Consider the following 14,725-nt stretch of genomic DNA (forward strand, 5'->3'; position numbering starts at 1 on the left):
GTATATGGGCGGCACAGTGGTGTAGTGGTTAGCACTTTCACCTAGCAGCAAGAGGGTCGCTGGTTCGAATCCCAACCACGACACTACCTGCCTGGAGTTTGCATGTTCTCCCTGTGCCTGCGTGGGTTTCCTCCGGGTACTCCGGTTTCCTCCCACACTCCAAAGTGTTAATTGGATCCTGTATAACAAAAAAAAAAAAAAAATTGGCCCTACTGTGTATGTATGCGAGTTAGGGACCTTAGATTGTAAGCTCCTTGAGGGCAGGGACTGATGTGAATGTACAATGTATATGTAAAAGTGCTGCGTAATATTACAGCGCTATACAAGTACCTGAAATAAATAAATAAATAAATATGGTCACTGGTTAGTTTCAAATGGCTGACACATGCAGGCACTCCCACTATCAGGCTGATTTTATGTGTGGAGCTTGACAAAGATAGAGTTTAGGAAAGCGTCATATAAAATAAAATAAAGGCTTTCTGAAAAAAATAATTTAAATTTTTTTTTTTTTTTTTTTTATATACTGCCTTCAAGTGTTGCTTTAAACGATCTGGATGATCCTTGCAAGCTTCACATTAAGAATAATTATTGAAAGAACCGACATAACTTGGCTGTTAGAAAACAGTAATGGTAAATATGTGGTTGTTTTGCAATGCTGGGGGATTGGATTTGGTTCAACAGAGGATTATTTTAAAATAAATTCTGATTTTCCCTGTGTCCATTTGGATTTCCTTGCACAAACGGAAAAAAACTAACACACAAAAAAAAAAAAAGAAAAAACAAGCTGCTAACTGTCTTGCCCTACCTAGAGTTTGTCTACTTGTCAGGGCTATACTAATATATGAAATAATTATATTTAGGAGTGTAGATAAACATTGCAATCTGCATCTACATAGGTTGCACCGGTTAAACCAAAAACATCCAAGGGACTTTCATGAGTAATTTGGAATTTCATTTACCTGGCAGCCACATCTGTTGCAATAAGAATCTTAAAAACACTTGATTTGAATTTTGCAAGCGCAGCAAATCTCTGTTTCTACAAAGAACAAAAAAAAAAGAAACATTTACTGCTGAACAATATTTGTATAGCAATGATCATATTAATATAGCAAGGGCCTTTTTGATTTCCTTGACCGATTATATACAGTTTATTTGTACATGAGCACAGTAGGTCTATAATAAAAGCCAAAGTACACATTCTGGATGATTTATTTCCCTTTTCAGAAATTCAGGGGTTAGGTTTTCTCTTTCTCTGCCCCCCAGATATTACTCACGATTACTAGAACAAGCTTATGGTTAAGCATGAGCTTCTCAGTAAATGCAGAATATCCTCTGCCCAAAAACAGTTAAAATCACATGAACCCGTTCTGAAATACTGTTCATATGCAGTGAAAGTGCACTATGTGTTATAGTTTGATGGCTTTTGCTTGCTTCAAATCAGTTTTGTATTCCTACACGAGTCCAAACCCGCTTGAAGCAGGTCAATTGCAGGTTAAATAAACCATGAGCGCAAAAGCGTCTTAAATGGATGTAAAACCAATGCCATCAACACAAGCCCAACGCCTGTAGAGACAAGCTCGGTCATATACACATACATATATATGTTCCATACATACTATATATTCCAATCTGTAATGGATAAACCACCTACTGCAAACATTACCTTACACTGAATAATAAGGCTATAAGGGATTTTATCGTTGAACATAAACGCTCCAGAATCCCATCCCCAAATGAGGGGGCTCTCCCTGCCTGATCCATCTATATACCACTCAGCAGCAACACTAATCAGATTGATTTCATGATCAAAAGGATAACCTGTGGATCTCAGTAAATGAGGAGTACATATAGTGTGCTCATGTGAGATCACTCCAAGGTGTGCCACATCCCGTAATTGAAGACTTTAGGAAAGAAGTTCCCCTTGGGGTGGGACTTTAAAGGCACAAGTAATAATTTATAACTTCAAAAAAGCATTATACAAAATATTAAATTTATTGAAAGAATACATATACAAAAAATTGTTAAAAGCATATGGCAAGCTGTATACAATTCATGAGGTCATGTGGCAAAAAAGATACAGCTGTAATGAAGGTAAGTGCCCGACGCGTTTCAGAGACACAAGTCAGAATTCCTTCTTCAGGGGCAACCTTTAGATAGCGGTAGAATCTGCCGAATGACACTTTAAAGTGTATGCCTGCCAGTAATATTAAAAGCAAGTAGCTGGATTGCTCTCATCACTGCATTGGGGTGCCTTGTTGGGGAAAGCGAATGACTTAGAAATAAAGACACATCATGTAAGCACGTTCCAATTTGTGTGTGCCCGTCAGCCGAAAGCTGAATGGGGACAGCTGAAACCCAAGAAAATGGGAGATCTTAGCAGTAGCGTGGGCTATTTTGGAACCGTGCATCAAACATCCACCTTCAGGCAAGTGAGCAATACTTGTATTTTTGAAAGTATATGAGATGCTTAAAAAGGGATATCCTCTAGAGGCCGAGGAAGCCTCTATTCTCTAACCCTGAATTCCACCATATTTCTATCCTGGAACAGAAAAGATGGCACACAAATCACTAAAATTCTTTGGAATGGAACCTTACCCCTCCATTCATAACTTCCCTCAACTTCGAGTAGGATATTGGCAAAGTGGCTTGGAAGTTTCAACTCCCTAGCTTTAAAATTGTTTGGATACCTCAACTGTTTATTTTTATACAACTTCACTATATGGATCCCACTAACCACCTCAAGACCAAACTGTTTCACCTCCTTCCTGCCCAGGCCATTTTTCAGTCTTAGGCTGTCAAAATTTGAATAACAATTGAATGACAAATTATATTTTTAGAATCCTTTAAAACAGATAGAGCTTTCTTTAGGTGGTATTTAATCACCACTGGGTTTTTCTATTTTTTGCTATATAAAAAGGAAAAAAAAAAAAAAAGACTGGAAATTTTGAGGAGAGGAGAGGAGAGGAGAGGAGAGGAGAGGAGAGGAGAGAGAGAGAGAGAGAGAGAGAGAGAAGAGAGATGAGAGCGAGAGACCCTTAGCTCTGTGGCTATCTGCAGTAGCTGCTCTGCCCCCCCGTCCCCCGTCCGAGTCTCGGTCTGCAGGTAGGTCTGTGTATGATCGTGTCCAGTACCTTCCATGACAGTCTCCATGTGTTCTCTGCTCTGTTCCTTCTAGCGGCTCCCTTATAGCCTGCGCCTCCCGCCCGTCCTCGTCTTCCAGGTCTCCAGTCAGCCTGTTTTCCTGGCCTCTATTGGTGTTTTAGCAAAGAGGAGGTTCAAGGAGTTCTGGCTCTGGAGGACACCGGGGATGCTGCGCCCACTGCTCGCCTCTTCAGGGGTCAAGGAGGTCATGAAGCTCTTTTCTCCCTCTCTGGCTCTCAGGCCCATCTCTTCACCTACTCCGTGGAGGCTGCAGGCCGCCCACTCATTCACCTTGTGCAGATAGATTCCCAGACCACATCCTCGCCGCTGTTTGCTGTCAGGCTTCCGCAGCCACGAACCTGGACTCTCTAAGGATCTCCCTCTATCTGCGATCACCAGACTGCTCGTGTGCCCACAGAGAGGGCTCTGCATGCCAGCTGTGGCACGGGTGCCATAGGTTCACCATCACTGGTATATATCATTTGAAAATTGATCAATCCTAATGTGCTGACATCTCATTGCTTGAGGCCCTAAAATGCTAGGACAGTACAAATACACCTAAATGACCCCTTTTTGGAAAGTACACAGTCCAAGGTATTTAGGCATGGTGAGTTTTATTTTTCTTTTAAGATTTAATTTTTTTTGTCACTTCAATTTTTTGGGGAAAATGAAGATATTAAATAAAATGTGTTTTTTTGTTTACTGAGTTGTCATTTAAACACATTCTTGCTATGCCTTCCGAGTATGGGGTTATAAAATGTGTGAGACCTTTTTACAGGCCCCAAATCTTTGGGGCAAAGGATTTACATAAATTAATAATATGACCATTGTAAGCACCCCTGTCAGTGTCAAAAGGTCTGTCTCATCTCTGGAACTGTAAGAGAGCTTTTCTGTTGAAAAAAAAAAAAAAGACTTACGGGCTAGATCACCAGTTGAAAATAGGAGAAAGAAAGGTTAAAAAAAGAAAAAATTATTCAGCCTTCAGCCATCACATCTTAGAATTGGTAAGCTGCATTTATATAATAAATGTTTGCTTTTGGGTTTAGTACTGCTTTAAGTTTCTTGTTCACTATTCAATGTACTCTATGCGCATACACAGCATTGAGGAAAAGTATTAGACCTTTTGCCTCTACCTTCTAGACTTAACAAGCATTTAACCCTCTGCAGTGCAGGAGGGCCTCGCTGAAGGGGTATTGTTTGTGTAATTCAGCTTAAAAGGGTTAGCTCACCTTTTCACAAAAAATGAAAAGAAACTAAAACCCTCCCCACTTTTCTGGTTGCATGTATCTTATAGGATTCCCCTTTTGACTCACCCCCCAGCCAACAGAACAGTTTGGCACTGAAGTTAAGAAAAAAAAAAACCTCTTTAGATATTTAGTGATATTACTTACCTGTCTCGTGGGACCATGTTGCAGGCAGCTTGATCCTGAAGTAATCTTCTGTACAGTGATGCCAGTCCTTTTTCTGTCATTGAACTTCTGGTGCTGCTATGATGATAAGTAGCTTTGTGTCTTTGGGCAGAATTGCAGTAAAGATAGACTGACAGGGACCACCCCCTCCTTTACGTAGAGAAGTTATTTTATTATGTACACCGCACATAACACGATCTCTGAATGGGGGAGAGGATCGCGTCAAACCATTTTGCCCAAAGACACAAAGCGATTTAACTACCACAGTGCCAAAAGTTCAGCAGCAGGAAGAGGGCGGTCATACTTGTACAGATGATTAAGTCTTCTTTTTGGCTAAACTACAGCTTTAAAAAGATCACAAAACAGCCCTGGAGATTGTATAGCAGCATACGGCTTGCAATGGTGAGTGCCCATTGGCCAGCACTGGCCACATGAATGTGCTGACCATTGAGAATCTCTGCTTTTTTTCAGGGACGCCATCCTGGGAGAAAGAAGCCTCAAAAGGATTTTTACTGGTATGTGTGGGCACTGACCAATAAGAACTCGCCATTGCTTGCACTATGCTGTTACACAGTCTCCAGATTTACCATATTAAAAGCTTAAAAAAAAAAAAAAAAGGAGGAGGGGTATATATTTGAGCTATTCTTTAAGTTGTTGGTACAGCAAGGAAAAAAACGCAGACTAACAGGCTAACTTATACGTAGCAACAAACTTTTGATCTATGAAGAAATGATTTACCTGCTTCATCATAGAATGCAGCGCCACAGATGGGAAATTGAACTCCCGAAGCATCATATTCAGAATTTGACAGTTTCTGCAACATTATAAAAAAACAGAACAGTTATTAAACATCTATTTGTTTCTAGATAACATTTAAAAAGAAAAACACACACAGAAAAGAAAATGAGGGTCCATAAAAACACTGCACACGAACAAAAAAAGTACCAATCAAACAACACTACTGCATTAAAATACAAGGTTTCATTGAATTCTCCAGGACAAAAAGAGTTGTAACCATACATTAAAACAATTTGGGATATGCCATTTGTAATTGAAAAAAAATTATATATATGATCCAGTGGTAGCACTCTGAAAATAACTTCAGCACAAGCCTTTAATGAAACATCTGGAATAATGTGCTAAAATGTGCTGAGAGGACAAGAATAGAAAGGGAATGCTAGAATCCCTCTACATGTGCAAATGCTTTGGTCATTCCTGGAGGACTATTGTAATCTTTTTTTTTTTATACATTAGGCCATGTGAATTTGAAGAACAGTTTTTCTTTTCAAAGCAGTGGCAGAACTACCAGGGTTGCAGAAGTCGCACTTGCAACCGTGCCATAGAATTCCACCACTGTAGGACCCAAGCAGTGTTGCACACCTCCCATTATCTCAGTGACAGTTTGAGAAAACAGACTAATTCTCCCATCCATAGGATAGGAGAATCAATCTGTACAATTAGGGGTCGGTGGCTGCATCAGAGCCAGATGTCTCCGACACCTCGTCTCACACAGCCCAGCGAGTTCACTCCCCCCTCCCAGCAACGGACAGGAGAGGAGAGAGTCATACAGCTGCTCCCCCTCCCTCCCCTGTTCCCCCTGTGTCTGCCTGGCCCATCCAGTCTCCAATCCCAGCGTAAAGCTGTGCAGGACAGAGAGGGGGGGTGTAGGCGGGAAATATGAAGAACAGCAGGCAGCAGCTACACATTCTAAGCTACAAGAATGATACCTGAGCCAGCCTCGGCCCTTGAATGAGTAAGCATTGCATTTACACTATGCATTATCACTGAACTGTCTCTATCTCCCGCCTATGTCTCCCCTATCTGTCCCCCTCCCCCCATTCTTCAAAGTTCGTTCGGCCCTTGAATGAGTGAGCACTGCATTTACACTATGCATTATCACTGAACTGTCCCTATCTCCCTCCTATGTCTCCCCTATCTGTCCCCCTCCCCCATTCTTCAAAGTTCGATCGGCCCGTGAATGAGTGAGCACTGCATTTACACTATGCATTATCACTGAACTGTCCCTATCTCCCTCCTATGTCTCCTCTATCTGCCCCCCTCCAAACACAGAATTGTTGACATTGTTGCAGATTTATTAAAAAAGAAAAACTGAAATATCACATGGTCCTAAGTATTCAGACCCTTTGCTCAGTATTTAGTAGAAGCCCCCTTTTGATCTAATACAGCCAGGAGTCTTTTTGGGAAAGATGCAACAAGTCTTTCACACCTGGATTTGGGGATCCTCTGCCATTCCTCCTTGCAGATCCTCTCCAGTTCTGTCAGGTTGGATGGTAAACGTTGGTGGACAGCCATTTTTAGGTCTCTCCAGAGATGCTCAATTGGGTTTAAGTCAGGGCTCTGGCTGGGCCATTCAAGAACAGTCACGGAGTTGTTGTGAAGCCACTCCTTCGTTATTTTAGCTGTGTGCTTAGGGTCATTGTCTTGTTGGAAGGTAAACCTTCGGCCCAGTCAGAGGTCCAGAGCACTCTGGAGAAGGTTTTTGTCCAGGATATCCCTGTACTTGGCCGCATTCATCTTTCCCTCGATTGCAACCAGTCGCCCTGTCCCTGCAGCTGAAAAACACCCCCACAGCATGATGCTGCCACCACCATGCTTCACTGTTGGGACTGTATTGGACAGGTGATGAGCAGTGCCTGGTTTTCTCCACACATACAGCTTAGAATTAAGGCCAAAAAGTTCTATTTTGGTCTCATCAGACCAGAGAATCTTATTTCTCACCATCTTGGAGTCCTTCAGGTGTTTTTTTTAGCAAACTCCATGCGGGCTTTCATGTGTCTTACACTGAGGAGAGGCTTCCATCGGGCCACTCTGCCATAAAGCCCCGACTGGTGGAGGGCTGCAGTGATGGTTGACTTTCTAAAACTTTCTCCCATCTCCTGACTGCATCTCTGGAGCTCAGCCACAGTGATCTTTGGGTTCTTCTTTACCTCTCTCACCAAGGCTCTTCTCCCCCGATAGCTCAGTTTGGCCGGACGGCCAGCTCTAGGAAGGGTTCTGGTCGTCCCAAACGTCTTCCATTTGAGGATTATGGAGGCCACTGTGCTCTTAGGAACCTTAAGTGCAGCAGAAATCTTTTTGTAACCTTGGCCAGATCTGTGCCTTGCCACAATTCTGTCTCTGAGCTCTTTAGGCAGTTCCTTTGACCTCATGATTCTCATTTGCTCTGACATGCATTGTGATCTGGAAGGTCTTATATAGACAGGTGTGTGGCTTTCCTAATCAAGTCCAATCAGTATAATCAAACACAGCTGGATTCAAATGAAGGTGTAGAACCATCTCAAGGATGATCAGAAGAAATGGAAAGCACCTGAGTTAAATATATGAGTGTCACAGCAAAGGGTCTGAATACTTAGAACCATGTGATATTTCAGTTTTTCTTTTTTAATAAATCTGCAACAGTGTCAACAATTCTATGTTTTTCTGTCAGTATGGGGTGCTATGTGTACATTCATGAGGAAGAAGAATGAACCTAAATGATTTTAGCAAATGGCTGCAATATAACAAAGAGTGAAAAATTTAAGGTGGTCTGAATACTTTTCGTACCCACTGTATGTGTGTGTATATATATATATATATTATATATATATATATATATATATATATATATATATATATATATATATATATATATATATTTCCAGGTGGATGGGGGAATCCTCCCACCAGTGGCCATACAACCTGGGTTGCTGCCCAGCCAGCTATAGACAGCGATGTCCCAATTTCCATGGTAGCAGCAGCACATTAGGACCCAGTGCTGGTTACGTTATGGGGCTGATGGGTGCATGCGCAGGAGGGCCAGTACAATTGGTTATAGACAACTAAACCTCCCGCAGATCGCTTAGCAGCAGAAGCACTGCAAAGCCTTCTCTGACATGCTGATCGAGATGCGATCTAGGTTTCATTGATCAGAGCTCTTACCTTACGTTCATGGAGCCCACCGTCTGCCATGGGGACAGAGATGCCAGACCAGCGCAGTCAAAAGGAGGGGCATGACATTTAAGAGGAGGCTGGGGACTCCCACAGTGGCAGAACACCAGGGCCCAGTCGCAAGTGTGACATTTTCAATCCTGGTAGTTCTTCCACTGCGTTGGACCCTTATATTGAGTTCCCTGGTGTGCTGGTGATATAAATAATGCTTTCTGTCACTGTGGGGTGGGCCCAAGATGGTAGGAAGGAGGCCCACTGCAGAACACATGAAAGGGTCCTGCTGCAAGACCATAATAAAGGGCCCTGCAACAGGAGTAAAAGGGCCCCGGGATCAGTGGGGAGGGCCATGGAACCAGAGAAAAGAGCACAGGGACCAGAATAAAAATATATTTAAAGAGATCTGATCTACATAATCTTATCAATGCGTGCTAATGTTCCTTAAATTTGTTTGTAATTATATACATGCATGGGTGCCTTCACTGTATACCAGTGGACATAAGGGACAGTGGGAAGAATCACAGCAGACAGCAAGGGACAGGCTAACCGGGCACACACACTTCAAAGTGCAGATAATTAAGGCACCCACGCATGCATGTAATTACAAACAAATTTAAGAACATTAGCACGCATTGATAAGATTATGTAGATCAGATCTCTTTAAACAACCATATCTAAAAATATACTGAAAAGACTATATAAATGAAACACATACACATACACACACACACACACACACACACACACATACACATACACACACACACACACACACACTCCTTTGGTAGAAGCAGACACACAAAAGGAATCTAATTTGTTAATTTCCTAACTTTTTTTCCTTGTGACCACAAAACACTGGAACCTGGAGAATTTACCTGCCCTGGGTTACTAAAACAACAATTATGCTAACAAGCGCACACACTCCCTGTGGTTCCTGTCCCATCATCAGCTCTGGCAGCTTCCACACATGACTCACTTGCAGGTGTTGGTGAAGATTATGATGGACCAGTCCTCATGCTCATCCTGGAATTTCTGGATCAGATGAACCAGATACGCATCTTTCACCTTCTCAGGCACCAGAATGTATCTTTGGTCTAGCTGCTCTACTGTCCGCACCCTAAACCAAGGCATTTATAGAGATCGTTAGATACACATTCTATTTCGATAAAACATTTCAACATTAGATCCACAATAATTCTCAGGAACATCAATTCTCACAAGCTACACAAACCTATTACTGAATTCATGTAACAATGTTTCAAACTTAGTCATTTCAATTACTATATTTTCTCCATAATACATGACTGACACAGTTGGTCAAATGTTAGGCTCTTTATTAAGTTACTTTACAAATAGCACAATGTACAACAAAACACAGTAAAGCTGAACTCCAGGCATATATAAAAGACACACATAGATGAAGCTCTGTATTCAAATACTGACATTTTTTTTTAATTCAACTAGTGCAAGGATTTGAATTTGATCAGATTTTAGACGGGTACACACGGTCCTAATATCAGGAGACAATTGCCAGTTAAAAGAAAAACGTCCGACATTCAGCCCGTGTGTATGTCGGTCTGTGTATGTCTGTCCAAATGGCTGGCCTCTGTCAGACGTGCATTCTGAAAAACCGGCAGCTGACTGACTCCCAATCAGCGCTCTCAGCCAAATGGCAGTGAACCAGGCTTTATACAATGCCCTTTACAGCAGTACCCACAATGGAAAAGGAAGGACCAGTATTAGGAGCCAATCAGGTGAGCTGCAAAACAAATGTGCTCACAGAAGGAATGAGCAGAGAGAAAAGCGCATCAGTCTCCTGATGCCCTTTCACTGTATAATCAGCAGACTAGGGGCAAGTAGATGGTGTCGCTAGATTTCATAACTGAAATATGGTGTCATCCTCCTGTCTGTGCAAATGCCAGACAAAAATACAAACCCCATGGCAGATAAAACTGTTTCTATTTATGCATTTTATCCATGTATTTAGAGGTTTGCTATTCTAGATATTAAGTTTTACTGGTGAACTTTGGGCACAACTTTAAATTCCTTCATCGCCACAAAAGAGAAGTCTCCCATTGTTTGCACCAAATGCAATTGCAAAGCCAGTCATTAACATCATCACAAAACCGTACATAGACCAGGGCTGTGGGTAGAATCCAGCAGGTCCTTCAACTATAGTCTGACTGTAGAAAACTACAATGGGGAGGATACAAGTCCAGATACTCTGCATAAGGAGAGAGCAGCAGTGACTGGTCTAGATTACAGAAAACTTCCACACCGAGGCAAATTGCAGCAGTGGCTTCATTCTGCTTAGTGTACAGATCTGAAGGAATCACACAAAGGAGACCAAAAATAATATAGGAATATATGTGCCTCTAATTTACACAAAATTCAACCTGGATTTCAGCTTTAAGGCAGAAATATAACCTAGGAAATAAAAAATGAAAGGGGCCAAAGAAAAGCCTCTAAAGAACGGCTGCATAAAGGGATGCTCAGACCAACTTTGTATGAATAATCAAAAATTCTTTATTAAGGATCAAGGTGACACATTGTCTAAAAAATAAACCCCGTCATAGGGGAACAGTGTACAAAACATGAGAGGATACAGAAAATAAACTGACCACACACAAGACATAAAACCAAAAAAGAGATCACACATACAAGGCCGGCCTCACACATACACTGGAAGATCAGACCAGCAATAACCGGAGTAAGCTGCATACATTCCAGCCGGGAATGTTTGAATGCTGCTATCTCATCGGTTTGCTGGTCGGCATGCCACAATGATGTAAAATACCTGGTATGATATATAACCAATATAGCTGCACCAATGGTTCAAAAGGTTGAGAACTTCAAACTTTAAACTCTAATTTTGTCAACCCTAAAATTCAGAATATACTGTGAACTGTTGCCATGCAATGCAGATCTAAACCCATATACATTTTTACTGTCATTGAGAGGCATATAGGCTCTAAATTATCAACACGATTTCACCATGAAAAGAGGGAAGCATCTAGAGGAATGTCTGCACACCGATAAATATAAACTGTAAATAGAGCCAGTCCTTGACATGGATGATGGCTAGTGTCTTGAAAAAGATGAAGTTCAAATCCTCAAATAACGTTTGGTTTGCATAATCGGGCCAACTTAGAACCCCTATGGCAGAGAGTCTCTTGCTGTAATGGTGAGTAGGGGTGCGGGAGCAAGGGAGAGACGCAGTGTATGGGGAAGACTGCGCGGGCTCACACCAAACATAAGCTGTATCCCATACTGGTCAATTGTGCCATTGGCCAGGTGACGGCCGTGAATTGATTGGCATATATCCACTGTATGGCTGTGTCAGCTTGGTGGTCACGGCCTTTTCTCTATCCCCTTTATGATAAATGCTTATGCTCACCATGCACTGGAAGTCTTGAATGAAGGGACATCTGCATAATTCCTTGGGGTAATTTTAAAGTGACGGCCCAGACATTAAAAGTTCCGCTCCGACATGCCACGAGGGGATGGCGTGTTCTGAAAATTGCAGGCGAACAACGCTCTGTACGGAGGCTGGAACGCAGCGGTGGCTCTTCCGGGTAGTGTGTTGCCGGCGTGTGACGTCAACGCGTTTCGCGTGCGTGACGCACGCTTCGTCAGGACGTCATTGGAACGTAAGGGAGGAAAATAAATAGGGAAATGGCCTGATTGGAGATTGCCATCAGGTGGCAGTGTTACAGCCATTCCTCTGTTACAGCCTCCCGCTTAGTTAAAAACCGGATGGAATAACACCATCATGTGGTAAGAAATAGGTAATGCACAGTACTAGGTATTCTTTTGTCATACATGGCGTGGCTCCAAAACGGTCAACCGCGGCTCAATAAATAACCAGATACCACTCAAAGGCTTAAGAAAAATAGCATACTTAAACAGTGTAGGAATTGTCGCATTCACCATGCAGTTTATTGATTACCTTTGGTGCTAAATTAATCACATTTTTATTAGTTGTCTTGCGTCAACAGCACATACAGCTTGGAGATACCGATGCATTATTTAGACAAATTCCCAAAACAAAGAATGGCATACAGAGGCCATTCTTGTTTCGAGGGAATTATTATTCTTTTTCAAAACTCCAACGGTTTATCACTTCGAGCTAAATAGTAATTTAGCAATCAAGGCATAAGCAAATGTTATAATTATGGATCTTTTCAGAATTTTTTCCAAAAAAAGAAAGAAAAGATAACATGCCTTACATTATGAACTCTTAGATTGTACATGAAAGTGGCCAAATTACTGTACTGGGTGGCACTATATTGTCCAGATTTCCCATGACCCGAGATCCATATCACTGTATATTAAAAAGTATGTAATATATATAGGGTAATAGTCCTATTTAATAAGAACATATAAGATTTCAATCATATGGATATCAACTTAACGGGAATGTCATATGTATTAAAGGGTTTAAATGGAATGGACTGGTGAAATATGATGTGGTGAAAAACATAGCACCCTCTGTTTTATTGTTCTGCAGGTGAATGTCACATGATATAACCAGTCTTACTCCCTATCATCGGGCCATGTATTAGAACTGACAGTACTACGGCTCAAGAAATATACTGAGACTCATGTCAGTATTCAGTCCCAAGGGTACCAAAGTTTGGAGACGAAAAATCCACGCCTTCTCTTCTTTTAAGAGGACTCTATCGAAGTCGCCTCTTCTGGGCGATATCTTTAAGGCCCAAAAACCCATTACTTTTAGACCGGAGGGGTCGCTGTTGTGTTTTTCGGCAAAGTGTAGGCCGATAGGAGTCTCTTCCTTAAGGCGTACACTTTTTAAATGCTCCCCTATTCTAATACGCAACTGCCGTTTGGTCTTACCAACATACATTTTATGACATGGGCACTGTATAATGTACAATACACGGGAGGTGGAGCAGTTTATGAAGGACTCAACACTATATGTCACTTTTGCTTGTGAATCTGTATAAACCTGTGATTTTATCACATGGTTGCAAATCTGACAGTGACCACAGGGGTACATTCCCCTTAAGGGTGGTAATTCAGTAAGCCAATTGGTTTTGGTGGTACGAGTGAATTCAGATCGTACTAAATGGTCACCGAGATTTGTAGCTCTTCTAGCCGTTAATAGTGGACGTGGGCCAACTATATTTTTAAGTTGTTCGTTATTCTGTAATATGTGCCAGTGTGATTGAAGGATCTGTCTCACCTCATTCCACTGGCTACCATATTTGGTGATTAGGCGTGGTAGATTTGAATTCTGAGGTTTTGGCTTATTTTGAGTCAAGAGCTCATTTCTATCTCTCGCTGCTGCCTGTCTTCTTGCCTTCCTAATAACTCGGTGAGAGTATCCCCTCTCACGGAATCTCGCATACAGGTCTTTAGATTCTTGTAAATAATCTTCACCAAATGAACAATTACGCTTTATGCGAATATATTGTCCCACAGGGATCCCTCTGATTTGACTGATTGGATGATGACTGTCTGCCCTAAGGAGGGTATTGGCGGCCGTTGGTTTACGAAAGGTAGTGGTAACTAATTTTCCATTTTTGAGCTCTATATTTAAGTCTAGAAAAGAAATTGTTTTCTTATCGACTATATGGGTCAGATGAATATTACGCTGATTAGAGTTGAGTTCTAACATAAACTGCTCCAGCTCAAGTGGCGTACCTGCCCATACCATGAGCACGTCGTCTATGTACCTCAGCCAGGTCAATGCGTGGCTGAGGTACATAGGCGAGGTGTACACCACCTCTTCCTCCCACATGCCAAGATGTAGGCATGCATATGACGGTGCCCACGGGGCACCCATGGCCGTCCCTCTAATTTGCTGGTAAAAATAGTTGGAGAATTGGAAAACATTATTCAAAAGGGAAAATTCAAGCAATTCCAGAAGAAATTCATTTTGTGAACCCTGCAATGGATATTTCTGTTCAAGAAAATGATATACTGATAGAAGCCCCCAGGGGTGGGGAATAGAGGTATAGAGAGACTCAACGTCTATTCCAACAAGTAATACTTCCATATTGAACTCAAGATCTCGGACCCTGCTCAAACGTCCCCCGTATCTCTCACATACGAGGGAAGGTCGAGAACAAGATCCTTGATCAATGAGTCCAAGTATTTACCAATCCTGTCCAAAGGACCCCCACAGGCAGACACTATAGGTCTGCCCGGGGGGTCAACCGGGTTTTTATGTATTTTTGGTATAATATATATTGTGGGTATATTAT

General features: G+C 41.9%; 1 protein-coding gene across 1 annotated transcript in view; it reads right to left on the reverse strand.

The window, feature by feature from the left end:
• The window catches only part of DDX49 (DEAD-box helicase 49), a 42,185-nt gene that overhangs the window by 14,902 nt on the left and 12,558 nt on the right, over window positions 1-14,725 (reverse strand). The window contains exons 6-8 of the mRNA XM_082243052.1: window positions 9,472-9,612; window positions 5,289-5,364; window positions 960-1,036 (exon numbers count right to left, since the gene is read on the reverse strand). Coding sequence (XP_082099178.1) covers window positions 960-1,036; window positions 5,289-5,364; window positions 9,472-9,612 — 294 coding nt within the window. The remainder of the gene's footprint in view (window positions 1-959; window positions 1,037-5,288; window positions 5,365-9,471; window positions 9,613-14,725) is intronic.

This window comes from Pelophylax lessonae (genome assembly GCF_965119305.1).
Source record: "Pelophylax lessonae genome assembly, chromosome: 1".
In the NCBI taxonomy this organism is placed as follows: domain Eukaryota; kingdom Metazoa; phylum Chordata; class Amphibia; order Anura; family Ranidae; genus Pelophylax; species Pelophylax lessonae.